Genomic DNA, 15,146 nt, shown 5'->3' on the forward strand with positions numbered 1-15,146 from the left:
GAGGCTCAGTGCAATCAGGTAGCAATACACGTACCGCTCCAGTGCAGCCACAAGCCAGGCTCATTTCACTGGATACAGATAGATGTATGCCGTCCCGCAAGCCCCTACCAATGCACATGGGAGCAGAGATCAGGAGGCCACACAGACACATGCCTGGAGATACTATTAGACATAGGCATCCACAGAAGAGAGCAGAACATCATGTAAACAAACATCTCTGCACACACACACACACCCCAGCACTCTGCCCTCCTGGGTGAGGCAGGAGGCAAAACACAAACACATCCGCCAATATTCTCTCTCTTTCTCAGAAATGGAAAGGGGGCAGGGGAGGCAACAATCAAACAAGAATGTACAGAGTCAGTTCAAGGCTTGCCGGGGAAAATAAATAAGGGGAACAAATAATATTTAGCTGGATCCAACCAGGCTCCCCCCTGGCTGTGAAGCAGTGAGGTTCCCCAAGCAGTGACAGCAGCAGCAGAGTGGTGGGGAGGGGCCCAGCTGAAGCAAGGGGATTCAAAATCCCTCCCTTACCATGGGTACAAAGCCCCATGCTTCCCTCCTCCCTCATCCATGTAGCTCAGACAGCAAATTCCTTCACAGCCCTTTGTCCCTAGCAGTGATGTCAGCACAAGGCATGTTCTGAAACAAACCTGCAGATTCCCACTCCCTCCTGATTGGCCACCCTCTCGGACCTCTCTCCATCCACCAGGTGATGCTTCCCCAGGGCACCCTAACCCCTCTCCCCCAAGCCACCTTTGCTGTACCCTCCTCTGGAATCTCTCCCCTGATCTGTGCACTGCAGCTGGCAGAGAGGGGTGTGGGCAGGCTACAAGGAAAGAGGCCGACCTCACTGTTTGGAGGGAGGATGGTGCATGATGGGGCCTAGGGTAATAGAACAGCTTAAGCTCAGATTTTTGTACTAAAGATCAATGCTATTTCTAACAACCCAGAAACAGGCAAAAGTTAACAGAAGGAAACCGACACAGGCAGTGTTATTAACTAATAACGAGAGAGGGGGAAAATATGCATAGACAAGTTCTTTTTGCAAAATAAAGGAAAGAAAGAGGCAGCTATCTGACAAAATAAAATCGACTAGGCAGAGGTTATTAAAAAAAATTGAAATAGACAGAGGTTTAAAAAAGATAAATGCTTCAGAGCCAGCAAGTTAGGCACATAGGGCCCAAACCTGCCAGGGGTGGTGCTCCCTGGATCAGGGAAAGCACTGACACATTTTTAACCTTACGCTCAAGCAGTCGCTCTGAAGTCAGTGGAGCTCCTCAGGGAGCTAAGTGCTTCCTGGGTCAGGGCCGGAGTGCTCAGCCCCTTCCAGGCTTGAGCTCATCGTTAGCCTCTATAACCATGGGAGCTTATCACTGTTATGTTCACCCGTCATCCTGTTTCTCACACTTTCTTGTTGCGTCTTGTGTCAAGTTAAGCCCCTGTCCTGCCTGGATCCTTGGGGACAGACATTTTAACTGTGATGTGTCTCATCAACTTCATTGGGACTCTGGGCAGCTGTAAGTGTTCCCTCATGTGGGTCTCACTGCAGAATCGGGGGCACAGACTGCAAATTCTTCCTATACAATGTCCTCCTACGTGTCTGTAAATGCCTAGCAGAGAGGGGCCCCAACCACCAAACAGAGGCTTTTCAGCACTACTGAGCATAATTAATTAGTTCTTATACAAGCAGAATGAGTTCCTGCTAGCCAGAGGGTCAGAGAGAATAGGGAGAATAGAAAGGTCAGTAGGAAACCAACACTAGACCACAGGTTCTCAAACAGCAGTCTCTGGAACCCTTGCTGTTGGTCCAGAGAGCTAACTGCTCCTCCTTCCTATTTTCGCCTGCTAAATCACAGGAAAGAGAGCTAGAATAGATTCATGGGTTGAGGCTAAAAGGGTCAACTATCATAAATCTAGACCGGGGGTTCTCAACCTTTTTCTTTCTGAGGCGCCCCCCAACATGATACAAAAACTCCATGGTCCACCTGTGCCACAACAACTGATTTTCTGCATATAAAAGCCAGGACCAGCATTAGGGGGTAGCAATCAGGGCAATTTCCCAAGGTCCCCCACCATAAGGGGCCCCACAAAGCTTAGTTGCTCAGGCTTTGGCGTCAGCCCCGGGTGGTGGGACTTGGGCCCCCAGCTTCAGCCCCATACGGTGGGGTTTCGTCTTTCTACCCAGGGTCCCAGCAAGTCTAATGCTGCCCCTGCTTGGCGGACCCCCTGAAACCAGCTCGCAGCCCTCCAGTGGGCCCCAGGCCCCTGGTTGAGAACCAGTGATCTAGACTGTCCTCCTGCTTAACATAGTCTGAATTTTCTAGTTTCAGCTCAAAGCACTGGATTTCAGTGCCTTTTGCTATTAGATTACATCAGAAATTTCCCAGTATTAATTTCCCATGTAACTACGTGGGAAATTATGTGATCAGTATGTTTCCTTGAGGCACTCGTTCTATTGAAACGGACCACCTGCTGTGAAAGCATGAGACCTGGGTAGAGAGAACAGAGGATCAGTAATAAATGAGAAGGGAGGTTAGATTAATACTGCCCCCAAAATGGCTGGGATACTCAACTCCTTTTTAAAAAGGAAATTGTCATTAGAGCTAGTCAAATCATTCCAAATGAATCGTTTGTTTGGTGAATTTTACCTCGTCCTGTTTGCATATCGTCCAGGAGCAGATCAAGATTTTCTCAGAATTCTTTATTACTCAAAATTCTTGGTGGAATTATTTCAGTGACTGGTTCTTGGTCGCTGGCTTGCCCATAAGGAGTCCGTTATATTTGGTGTTTTAAATGTAAGCATTTTGCAGAGGGAGAACTGAGGTACAGAAAGGTTTCAGGGACTTTCATAGATCCCGAACATGTAAGCCGAGCAGGACCATCAGATCATTTAGTCTGGCCTCCTGTATAATACAGGCTGGAGAATTTCAAAACCTTGCCTAAGATTACCCAGTAGAGTCAGTCACAGACCCAAGGTCTTCTAAATACCAATCCAATGCCCTGGCTACTGTACCATGCCTCAACTGTACATCCTCCTTTGTATCACCCAAAATAATTCCCCTCCCTCCTCGGCAATGAGACCTTTCAAATATTTGTAAGTGGTTATCAGCTGCCCCTCTTCTGATGTATCATTTGCCCATCAGTGAGGCGTCTGGTTGCGAGGATCAGATTGGAACGGATGTGTTTTATTTTCTATAATGATTTGCCACCAACAAACTGAAGGTCAAAAATAGTTACAGCTTGCAGGAGTGCCATCTAGAGCCAATTAGAGCCTGCTCGACCTGACTGGGTATCAGAATGGCTAGCAGGAGTCACACTGTCCTTGCAAAATGGAGGCTTTTCTATGACACACGGCAGAGACTGGGGTGCTGACCATTCCTTCCCTCATGTGAAAGTCTTCTAGAATTTAATTAAAACTTACAGCCTTGCTGTTAAATTCTACAGGATGATTAAAACCACTATAGAAAGATGATCATTTTCTGTTGAATTCTATAGGATGTTTTTCATATAGGAGAAGTGTCAGGCATGAAATGAGGAGCTTCCCAAATCCGACATATGGATGGAAACAACCTCTCCACCTGCTGAATTTCATCCCTATTAAGTTCTATGGGACGTTCCCATACATGGGTTTCCATAGTACTTTCCATCAGGGAACTTGAAAGTGCTATATTAAAAGTACAATTAATAAATGTATGTAAATGAGTTGGGAGTCAGTGACTTTCATTGGCAGCTGTGCTTCTAGTACACACCAAAAAGGGTTGGCTGTTATAGCTATAGGGTAGATGCAGCTTATTCCAGCCAAAAACAGCTTTTCCTGGTATAGCTTATACCAGTTCCCTAAGCAAACGATCTTTTCTGCCAGGGTAACTGGGCCTACACTCTGGCTTTTGCCAGGGTAAAAGTGTCAAAAAAAAATCACCCCCTAGCCAACATTACTGTGCTGGCACAAGTTTCTGCTGTGGACCTGGCCTAAGTCACTTGTGGGAGGGAGTTCAAAAGAGCCTAAGTCTTGTAACATCCTTACCACAAGGGAGGTCACCTCCATTTAACTGATGCATAAACAGAGAGAAAAAGGCCACCATTTTCACACGTGGGTGCCTGACTTAAGGCTTCTAAATCATTGTTTAGGCCCATAGTTAAAAGTGGCCTGATGTTCAGAAGTGCAGAGCTCTAGCTGTCACTGATTTGCGCAGGATTTGAGTGTGTTTGCTGACTCAGAAAATCAGGCCAGCTTTTACTTAACTGCATGATTCCACATTTATGCACCCAGATTTGAAAATGTTGGCCTAAATGACCTGCTCAAGGTCATAGAGAATCAATGGTAGAACCAAGCACAGAACCCAGGAGGTCCTGACTCCAACTCCCCAACTGGTAGCATTAGAGAATTCCGCCTCGCATCCAAAGAAATCCATTCTCCATGCTCAGAGCTGTGCATCAGGGGCTTGCTATAGCATGGCCTCCCTCAGTCATCCCCCTCCCCGCACACTGTGCATTCACGCATCTATATTCAAAATAAAAAATGCTTGGCCTGGACCGGAAAGAGTTAAAGGGGTTACGAAGGGTTTCGCTGACCTATTTTCCAGGCAGGCACCCTTTAATCTCCTTTGGAGACACCTTCGCACAAAGGCTGGTACAGCAGCTCAGCTGGAGCCAGGATTTAACGTGGAGGAACTTGTCCTGAAGAGATTAAAAACGGCAATCGGGCACTGAACCTTCAGTCAAACTGGCAGGAATTTCTAATCAAGGGAAAGGGGAGAGAGGAAAACAAGGGAGATGGGGAGCAAGATGTTTAGTGGATTGACACCACAGCAGCATTCAGAAGTACCTTCCACCCATACTCTAGGATGGGGTAGGAAGGGCTGATGACCTCTGCTTTGCCTCCAATGATATTAAATATCACAGCATGCCAGCAAAAAATAAAGATTCCTAAATCTTTGTGGCTCTGGGGCCTCCATACCCCTTCGATCTGGCTCAGGAGAGGAGAGGAGTTTTACAGTGAGTATCTCCTGAAGACAGAGTTGATTGACTGGTGTCACCAAGCAGCTAAGAAGTTTAGTGGCCCCATCAGTAGTGTTTGAAGCCTACATCATTTACCAATAGCATCAGCCGTGGAGAGAAAGGGCTTTGGGATTTTAGGAATTCTGCTGGTGAAAACTGAACAGTGAAGCTAGCTTAGTTGGGGGACCCTGATGGTGTCAGCTGAATGCTTGTGAATGTCAACGTGCATTACGTTCACAGGGGGGAAGAGGAGAAGAAGAGATAATGAAAAAGGAAAAGGCAAAGAGTAAGTGATGGAGTGGAGAGAGAGAAGGAGAAAGAACAGCGGGGGAATTAAAAAGGGGAATGGGGGCAAAGAAGGGAACTGGATGGAAGAGAAAGAGAGAGAATTACAAACACATGCACACACCCAAGCAGAGCTCAGCCAATCAGTTCTCCTTCTATCTTACCTGAGGGTCCATGAGACGAGTGAGGTCTGGGTAAAGGTAGAACAGGATGCCCTGCATCGCCCCCGGCAGAGAGATTCCCCTGATCAGAAGAACTACCAGCATGAGGTACGGGAATGTGGCAGTGAAATACACCACCTGGCAGGAGAACACAACAGAGCAAATGTGAGAGGGCAGCCTGGGGAAATGGCCAGAAACCTAGGACACCAATGAAATCTTGCCACAAGGGGAGCAAGTGCAGTGCAAGAGCAAGTTAGAAAGGCCAGGATGAGACAGGATCAGCAAGATAGGGGCAAGGAAGGGACAGGATTACTATGTTTCAGGTCTTCTTTAAAGCAGAGTAGAAAGCAATTCACTTTTATTGATTGGTTAGAAAAGTCACAATGTGGCCATTATATCTACAACTAGATAATCCCTCTTTAGTCTTGGCCCTGGGTCTACACTGGTGGGGATTGATCTAAGTTACACAACTTCAGCTACATGAATAACATAGCTGAAGTCGACGTACTTAGATAGACTTACCGTGGTGTCTTCACCGCGGTGAGTTGACTGCTGCCGCTCCCCCGTCGACTCTGCCTGCACCTCTCGCGGTGCTGGATTACAGCTGTCTACAGGAGAGGGCTCGGGGGTCAACTAGACTAGACGCGATAAATCGATCCCTGCTGGATCGATCACTGCCCACTGATCCAGTGGGTAGGGTAGACATACCCTTGGTAGTGATCTAAACATCAGGCCTGGTCTTAGCTGGCGTAAGTCAGGGTAGCTCCACTGAACTCAATGTAGTTCCATCGATCTACACCAGCTGAGAATCTGGGCCCTTATTTCCATCTGCTCATTCTGACAGGAAAGCAAAGGAAGGATTCATACCAAGCAAGTCTCTCCCTAGCTAGGAGTAGGCCAGGAGAGCATAATCTAAAACTAACCAGATGGATGCAAACAGCAGCAGCTTGTCCTGGTACATCTCCCTTCATGATGAGACAGTCCTTGGGATATCATCAAGGAATCATCAGTAGTAATAATAATTAGTCTTATTGTTTGAGGTGAATGTAACCTAGCAGCAAATAGCCATTTCAATTCTTTATTGAAGTAATACAGACATGCACTGGGTGCCTGGGTGTTGTAAGACAGAAGCCCATTTCAACTGTGATGTCACATCAAAAACCTTGTGAGTCTAAACTTTCCCTTGGCTCTGCTGGTCAGATAGACCTGGTAACAAATGGGTTCATAGGTAGGGGCACTTGTGCCATTCATAGACTTAAGGTCAGAAGGGACCATTATGGTTATCTAGTCTGACCTCCTGCACAATGCAGGCCACAGAATCTCACCCATCCACTCCTGTAACAAACCCCTACCCTATGTCTGAGTTATTGAAGCCCTCAAATTGTGGTTTGAACACCTCAAGGTGAAGAGAATCCTCCAACAAGTGACCTATGCCCCATGCTGCAGAGGAAGGCAAAAAACCTCCAGGGCCTCTGCCAATCTGCCCTGAAGGAAAATTCCTTCCTGACCCCAAATATGGCTATTGTACCTGCCACTACTTACAGTAATTCACAAGTTGTGATTACAGGTGGAGAAACAGTATGTGGAAATGATGGGTGTGTCTATATCAGTTTCTGGACTGATGAATTCCATACTGATGTTAGAGCCAGGATACAGTCAGCAAGTTCAGAGAATGTGATGGTTTTCTGGTGTCTGAAGCAAACAATGGTTGTCTTAACATTCACATGCATTCAGGATGTGAACCTGATACGTTGTTTCAATATTTGCCAGAGCAAGGGGTTTCCAGTGGCCACCATCCTGTCTCCCTTGTACTGAAGCATCAGCATTGAGCACTAGGACTAGCAGCTGGCATTTGGCTGAGACAGGGCCACCCAGAGGATGCAGGGGGCCTGGGGTCTTCAGCAGCGGGGCCTGAGGCGGAAGGACCCCCCCCCGCCACCAAATTGCCGCCAAAGACCCGCCCCGGGACCCACTGCCAAAGTGCCGGAAGGACCCCCCACCACAGGTCTTTGGGGCACTTCGGCAGCAGGTCATGGGGCAGAAGGACCCCCCACCACCGAATTGCCGACAACGACACGGAGCGGAAGAAGCTCCGGGGGCCCAGGCCCCACAAGAGTTTTCTGGGGCCCCCGAAGCGAGTGAAGGACCCTGCTCCAGGGGCCCTGAAAAACTCTCCTGGAGGCCTGGGGCAAATTCATGTTTCAGCTGTTCCTACATAAAGAGCAACGCTGAACACAGACATCCCATCAACATCAGGACCGAGTGACTTAGAGCTGTTGCAAGGCATGTTCTAATACTCAGGTAGTACAAAATAGGGGTCTTTACCATTAGGCTTTGTTTTATGCATCATGTGTTCTACAGCTTAGCCTACTTCCCTTATGAATAAGATGGACTTAGATATGTTGGAAAGCCCTTACTTTGGCAAAGTAGTTGCATTCCTTTGAGGAATACTGAAGTCCAATGTCAGTGCTAATCCTTTCTGGGATTCTATGTCTTGCAACTATAACTTGGGTTATTGTGATACATTGGGGATTGTTCAAACTAATTGCTATAGTAATCCACAACAATGACATACTGTAGTCTTCATTGTTCAACATAAACAAATCAGTGCCCATGGGTTGACATGGTTTTGTTGGCATTTCTTGCAGTATCGCTGATGCGCTTGCATTTACTATATACTTTTTAAGGCATATCAGACATCTTAAGACATGATGGTTAACATGTACTAGGCCAAAAGAATACATCAAAGTCTCTGTTTGGACTTTTCCATGGCCATGTGCCTAGTGAGGTTTATCTCCGCATATTTAGTCTGAATGCAATAGGATAACTGTTTTTTCACCTTCAAAGGTTATGCCACACGAGAGTGAAAGTTCATCTATATGGTGCCTGTATTGCATGATTTGAAATCATTTTCTTTCTAATTTCTCCCTATCCATCCAGTATTACTTGTTTCATTTGCTCATCCTTCCATCAGTTACCTCTAATCTTCGCCTGTATGTTGGAAGATTTTATGCACTTGCATACTAACTCCAACATTTGTCTTGACCCAAGTACCAGTCAGCATTAGCACTGAGGGGGCAGGGTGTATTTTCCTGGGGAATACACAATTTGGCCATTATCCCTCTGCAACTGAAGACCCTGTCTATAACCTGGGTGGTGATGTGATGAGTGGTTTTTTCTGGACTGATCCAAGCAGTTAGTGGTCAGATTCAACGGTGACATATGCTTACATATGCTGACAAAAGGGATTGTACTCAAATACAATTACATACATGCATGTACATACATTTTCCCATTTGTGCATGCTGTTCTTCTGGTGGCATGAAGGACTTCGATATACAACATAGTTACTAGCCTTCCTAGAGCAGTGCTGCACCAATTCCCTTCCCAGACCTGTCTGCTGATAGTTTTGTTATGATCAAAGTAGGAAAACTACTGCATCCGTTTCTTTTATTAGGATCATCAATCATTGGTATTGCAGTGGTGCCTAGAGGCTCCCGTCAGGGACTGGGTCCCCATCATGCAAGGCATTCTACACACACATACTGAAGATGATTCCCTGCCCCCAAAAGCTCACAATAGAACTATGTTCTTTATATTCTGTCATATTTCTTATACAAGAATTGCCCCCAATTCTGCAGGATTAGGTGGTAATTCCATATCCTCTACCACAGTGATGTTTGCTGGATCTGGATTCATTCTATCTGCCGTAAAGCAATCTCCAACCCATGTTCTGCTGGAAGGCAAATCATGCTTTTTCCTAGGTCTGGTGCACATCTTTTTCTCTGTCACCTCCAGTGGTGCTGAAACTAGAGGTGCTGGGGCTGCTGCTGCACCCCCTGGCTTGAAGTAGTAATAACAACCCAAATACATGGTTTCTGTCATCAGCACCCCACTATAAAAATTGTTCCAGCACCTTTGGTCAGCTCTGAAGTAGGGAAGGGGAGAAAGGTTTGCATGATGTCCTCCCTTTGAATAAGGAAATACTAGAATGTCATTGATGACGGCTACAGCTCCAATGAATCCTTCACATATTTCATCAGCCTTGCACTGCACTGTATTTTATCTCAGGCTCAGATTGTGCCAAAAAGGTAGGTGAAGGAATGCATAGCCACAAAATATGTGGTCTTTTGGATTGACAGTTCAGGACGTTTACTTGACTGACGCGCTGACCTTGCATCCAGGACACTGAGGTAGAGGTAATGACATTAGAAGTAATGTCTTCAAATATTGGCAAAGGTTTTGCAACTCATTTAAGGTCTCAAGGATTGATGCAGGCTCCAAATTTGCCTGCTGAGGGCTTCTGTACAGTAGCTAGCAAGTAAGTCCAGTCTGCAGGTTGTCGATTTAATAATTATCCCTATATTTACTATGTGATCTACTACCTGATTCATGTGATCAGAGTATGCAGGTGAGGTCTTTCCTGGCCCACAGATGAGTGGGGTGAGAATTGGGGTAAGATAAAAGGAAATGTTTGATGGTAATAGCTCATCTGCTTTGACGCTTTCTGTGGGAATATCAGGCTTTGCATTCGCATTTGGATCTAGAGATTGCACCAGTTTTAGAAGTTCAAGATCCAAATACAATTCCAGGCTCATAAAATGGTGCTGTCCAAGTGCCCACAACAGATAATTCAGGCTCAGGGCCGCCCAGAGGATTCCAGGGGTCCGGGGGTCTTCGGCGGCAGGGGGCCCTTCCCTTCCGGGACCCGCCACCAAAGTGCCCCGAAGACCCGCGGCGGGACCCCCCGCCACTGAATTACCGCCAAAGCGGGACCCGCCGCCGAAGTGCAGCCCGGTCTTTGGTGGTAATTCGGCAGTAGGGGGTTCCCCGCCGCGGGTCTTCGGGGCACTTCAGCAGCGGGTCCCGGAAGGGAAGGGCCCCCCGCCCCCGAATTACCGCCGAAGACCGAGCTGAACTTCGGCGGTGGGTCCCGCTCCGTCTTCGGCGGTAATTCGCCAGCGGGGGGTCCTTCTGCCCCGGAGCGGAAGGACCCCCCGCCGGCGAAGACCGGGAGCGAAGAAGCTCCTGCGCCCAGCCCCGCAAGAGTTTTCCGGGCCCCCCGGAGCGAGTGAGGGACCCCACTCCAGGGGCCCCGAAAAACTCTCGTGGGGGCCCCTGATGGGCCCGGGGCCTGGGGCAAATTGCGCCTCTTGCCCCCCCCTCTGGGCGTCCCTGTTCAGGCTTCATTGTGGTAGTTGTATATCTGCTTTTTAGCTTGCATGGGCTTTCTCTTTTAAGCTTTTCATTTAATGCCTGCAAGTAGCTGCTGTGAAACTGGCAGTCTCAATTTGGAGAATGTTTTCTACGGTTTAAGAATGTATCCAGCAATGTGAACATCTGGGTCTAATGAGGTATTACTCGATGCTTGGCTCAGGCACAATCTTTTTATTTCTTGAACATTGTTAGCACTAACCATATCGCTAGAAACCTTGCTGAGATCAGAAACATTGTTCTGTCACACACTGGTCAAAAACATACATGGTCATGTTGAGTCAGAGCCACGTGCCTCTGCAAAGTGATTCCATCTGTGACAATCTTCTCCAGGAAAATGTCCATACTCATGTGTCTTCCTGGATATCCATGCACAGTTTTCTGTGCCTTGGGATGCATGAGGTCACTCCTGCTGCTTTTAGTGGGGGGTGATTTCAGGTCACTCTTTGTCCCTTTCTTTTGGCAACAGGTAACTCCCCAATACTGGCAAAGCCTTTCTCCTCGGATAGGCTTGCGTTCCGGCAGCCATTGTTTCATGCTGGGTTTCTGTACATTGATCAGCCCTAGCTGCATCTAGGTCTGTTTCTAGGGAAAGCGGAGCTCCTTCATTGAGAAGTCTCTCTCTGACCACGGGATCTGTGCCAAAGAAATTACTCCCACTATTCTTTTTTGTTAAAATCCTTTGGTGTTTTTGCATGGAATATGTATCTAGCATCAACTGGGTTTGCTTTTTGCATAGCATATGCTTTGTAAATTAGTTTACAGTGCCTTAGCATCATGCCTGCTAGTAGTCATGTGTTATAGATGCCTCTGCCTTGTTTCACCAGGCCACAGCAGTAAGTAACTGCCTTTTTCTTCTTCATATTTTGCTCCATAGGAACCAGAGAGGATTATCTTCACAAGCTGATTTCCCTTACTCCACCCCTCCTACTCCTACAAATTCTTAATAGGTTTGCCAGCTTCTGAGGCCATAGTGAACTCAGGAAAGCCACTGACATCCATGCTATCGCTCATGGCAAGTGGATTCGGTCAGCTCTACCACCACGTAATGGTTCTGTTTTGGTTAAAGTGCGTGAAGAGGACGCCATTTGTTATTAAAATCTTTTTACGTCCCTCTGCACTTGCTGACTCCAAGCATAAAGCCGGCTGGAAATGGTTCAAGAGGGGGAGCAGAAACTAACTAATGATCTTACAGAACATACTACTGTCATTTGAATTAACAAAGATCAAGGAAGCAGGGATGGGATGGAGTCAGGCCAGAGCTACACAGCTCTGTTCCAGAAGAGAATGAGTAAGAGAGAATGCAGGCAACCAAGGAAGTACAGCTAAGGTGAGCAGGACAATTAACCGAGACACCTTTATGGTCACAGGGGGGAAAGGGATGCAGGCAGAAGAGTATTAGTCTCATCACCAAGGGTAAGGGAGGGCTTGGTAGCTGAGCAGATTAGGTTGGGGTGCTTATCATGGAGCAGAGGAGTTATTCTCTCTTCCCTGCTAATTCCAGTTTCCCTCCATCCACTGCCCATTATTGCATTCATTATCATTTGCACTTCCACTGTGCCTTTTATTTGAAGATAACAAGTTGCTTTACAAACACGAGTGAATTACGCCCCATCTCCTGTCAGGTAGGCAATATCTCCTTGGAACACCCGCCTCCTCCCTCTCCCTCCCCCCCCCGCCCCCGACCTTTGTTAAAGGACCCTGGGGTATGGCTGCCTCTTTGCTAGGCCCTGGTCATGCTAGTTCATCTTCCTGTCCACTTCCCAAACCAGTTATTTGCAGGCACTGCAGACCAGGGCACGCCACACTTCAAAGCACTGAGATACAACACTTAGGTTCATAGAGTCCAAGGCCATAAGGGACCACTGTGATCAACTAGCCTGACCTCATGTATAACACCGGCCATAGAACTGCCCCAAAATAATTCCTAGAGCCGATCTTTTACAAAAACATCCAGTCTTTATTTAAAAATTATCCGTGATAGAGACTACATCATGACCCTTGGTAAATTGTTCCAATGACTGATTACCCTCATTGTTAAATATTGACCCCTTAATTCCAGTCTGAATGTAGTCTAGTTTCAGCTTCCAACCATTACATCATATTATGCCCTTCTCTGCGAAACTGAGGGGCCCACTATCAAATATCTGTTCTCCAGATAGGTACGTACCTAGATAGACTAATCAAGATAACCCTTAACCTTCTCTTTGTTAAGCTAAATAAACCGAGTTCTTTGAGTCTATCGCTATAAGGCATGTTTTCTAATCCTCTAATTAGTCTTGTGGCTCTTCTCTGTATCCTCTCCAATTTATTATCATCTTTATTGAATTGTGGACACCAGAGCTGGATACAGTATTACAACAATGGTCGCACCAGTGCCAAATACAGAGGTAAAATAACCTTTCTGCCCCTACTCATGATTCCCCTGTTCTACATCCAAGCATCGCATTAGCCCTTCTGGCCACAGTATTGCACTGGAAGCTCACGTTCAGCTGATTATCCACCACAACCCCAAAATCTTTTTCAGAGTCTCTGCTTCCTAGGATAGCATTCCCAGCCTGGAAATACAACCTACAGTCCATGTTGCATTGTATACATTTAAATCACATTGTTTGCTTGTGCCTAGTTTACCAAGCAATCCAGATGACTCTGTATCCATGACCTGTCCTCTTCATTTACCATGCCCCCAATTTGTGTGTCATCTGCAAACGTTATCAGTCATGATTTTATGTTTTTTTTCCAGTTCATTGATATATATGTTAAATAACAGAGGGCTAAGAACTGACTCCTGCAGGACACCACTAGAAACACACCCACTCAACGATGATTCCCCATTTACAACTACATTTTGAGACTCATCAGCTAGCCAGCTTTTAATCCACTGAATTTGTGCCATGTTAATTTTATATAAACAAGATGGGTGAGGTAATATCTTTTATTGGACCAACCTCTGTTGTTGATTGAGACAAGCTTTAGAGGCAGACCGAGCGAGGAGGAGAAGGAAAAGGAGAAGAAGAACTCTGTATGGCTTGAAAAATTGTCTCTCTCACTAACAGAAGTTGGTCCAATAAAAGATACTACCTCATTCACCTTGTCTCTCTAATATCCTGGGTCTGACATGGCTACAGCTACACTGCATGTTAATTTTATATCGTTCTAGGTTTTCTGTAATCAAAATGTCATGCAAAAAGTGAAACACCTTGGACTTTCTTGGATTAGTGATGTCTCAGATTGGCAAATAACTCACAGATAACTCAGTCCGGAAGTGGGTGAGCAAGCAGGAATGGAAAGGAGTAAGCTGGGGCTGTGTTACACCACAGGAGTAAATTCACTGGCAATCCCCCAGTTCTATAACTTGTGCTAGGATACAGTTCTCTTTGGGGCCAAGGGCAGGAGATGGAAAATTCCTTTGGCCCTGAGGCAGAGGGGGCCCTTTGGTCCTTATGGGTTTCCTTAGCTATCACCTGAAAGATTTGGAGGCTACTCTGAAGCCCAGCTGCCAGCTGGAGAAGGAATGTTCTCCCTAATCTTTCTGTATAAGTGGGGGACAGGTGGCTGGCACATCACACATGCCCCCAACTAAAAAAGATCCTTTAAGGACATGGGAGAAGCACCAGCCCATGCCAGGTAGCCTCTCCTGAAGACCCCAATGGAGGGAAGGTGGCAGCTCCTTGAGGACCTGGCCTGAAGGAGTGGGAACGTGGGGGGAGAGCACTGGGCCTCCCCGGCAGACATTTATTATAAGAATGGGTCCCAGTGTTTTCTGGAGTCATGAGGTAGCTGAGAGTGGTAAAGAGAGTCCTCTTTGGGGGAGGGGTCCAAAGACAAGTGTTCTTCTTGGAGTTTCAAATTCACAGGAACCCATCTGCTCCCATCCTCTGCAGATTCCATTTCACAAATCCCTTTGGGAGGTGAACCCTGCTGGGCTTGCCCAGCGCTAGAGGGAATTGCCAGCTCTCATTGGGTTTCAGCTCAGGAGCTGTAGCACCTTGGACTGCAATGAAGGCAGAGGCCAGACCTGAGCCAGGCACTCACCTTGCCTGTGGACTTGACTCCTTTCCAGATGCAGAAGTAGCAGATGACCCAGGCGAGCAGAAGGCAAAGAGCCAGCTCCCAGCGCAGGCTCCCCAGGTGCTGTATGCCAGCGGAAATCTTCAACACTCTCCTCCTGGGAAGGCAAACAGACATTGAATCTTGCTAAGTTCAGCCATTAGATCCTCAGTGACCAGCCAGTCCTCAAGGGCCCCTGGTGATGCCTTGCAGTTTAGGGAGATCAAGCCCTACCCCTGAACTGTGCACCTCAGGAAAGCGCAAAGGACATTCCTCAACTGTTTCCCTCTCAGAAATGAAAGGCCCGGTGGGCAGGGTCCCAGCCTAGGGGGCAGGAGACCTGGGCTCCATTCCCAGCTCTGTCACTGACCTGCTTGGGCAGGACACTTCACCTCCATTCCCTCTCCCTCCCTTTGTCGTCTATTTAGACTGCAG

At 47.1% G+C, this 15,146-nt stretch overlaps 1 protein-coding gene across 3 annotated transcripts in view; it reads right to left on the reverse strand.

Annotated features, from left to right (window-relative positions):
• Positions 1–15,146, reverse strand: part of LOC123351545 (sodium- and chloride-dependent GABA transporter 2) — a 503,805-nt gene that overhangs the window by 458,071 nt on the left and 30,588 nt on the right. For all 3 annotated transcript variants that reach the window (XM_044990959.1, XM_044990950.1, XM_044990969.1), the window contains exons 6-7: positions 14,697–14,829; positions 5,451–5,585 (exon numbers count right to left, since the gene is read on the reverse strand). In XM_044990959.1, the coding sequence (XP_044846894.1) occupies positions 5,451–5,585; positions 14,697–14,829 (268 nt within the window). The remainder of the gene's footprint in view (positions 1–5,450; positions 5,586–14,696; positions 14,830–15,146) is intronic.

Source organism: Mauremys mutica, chromosome 1, assembly GCF_020497125.1.
Source record: "Mauremys mutica isolate MM-2020 ecotype Southern chromosome 1, ASM2049712v1, whole genome shotgun sequence".
In the NCBI taxonomy this organism is placed as follows: Eukaryota; Metazoa; Chordata; order Testudines; family Geoemydidae; genus Mauremys; species Mauremys mutica.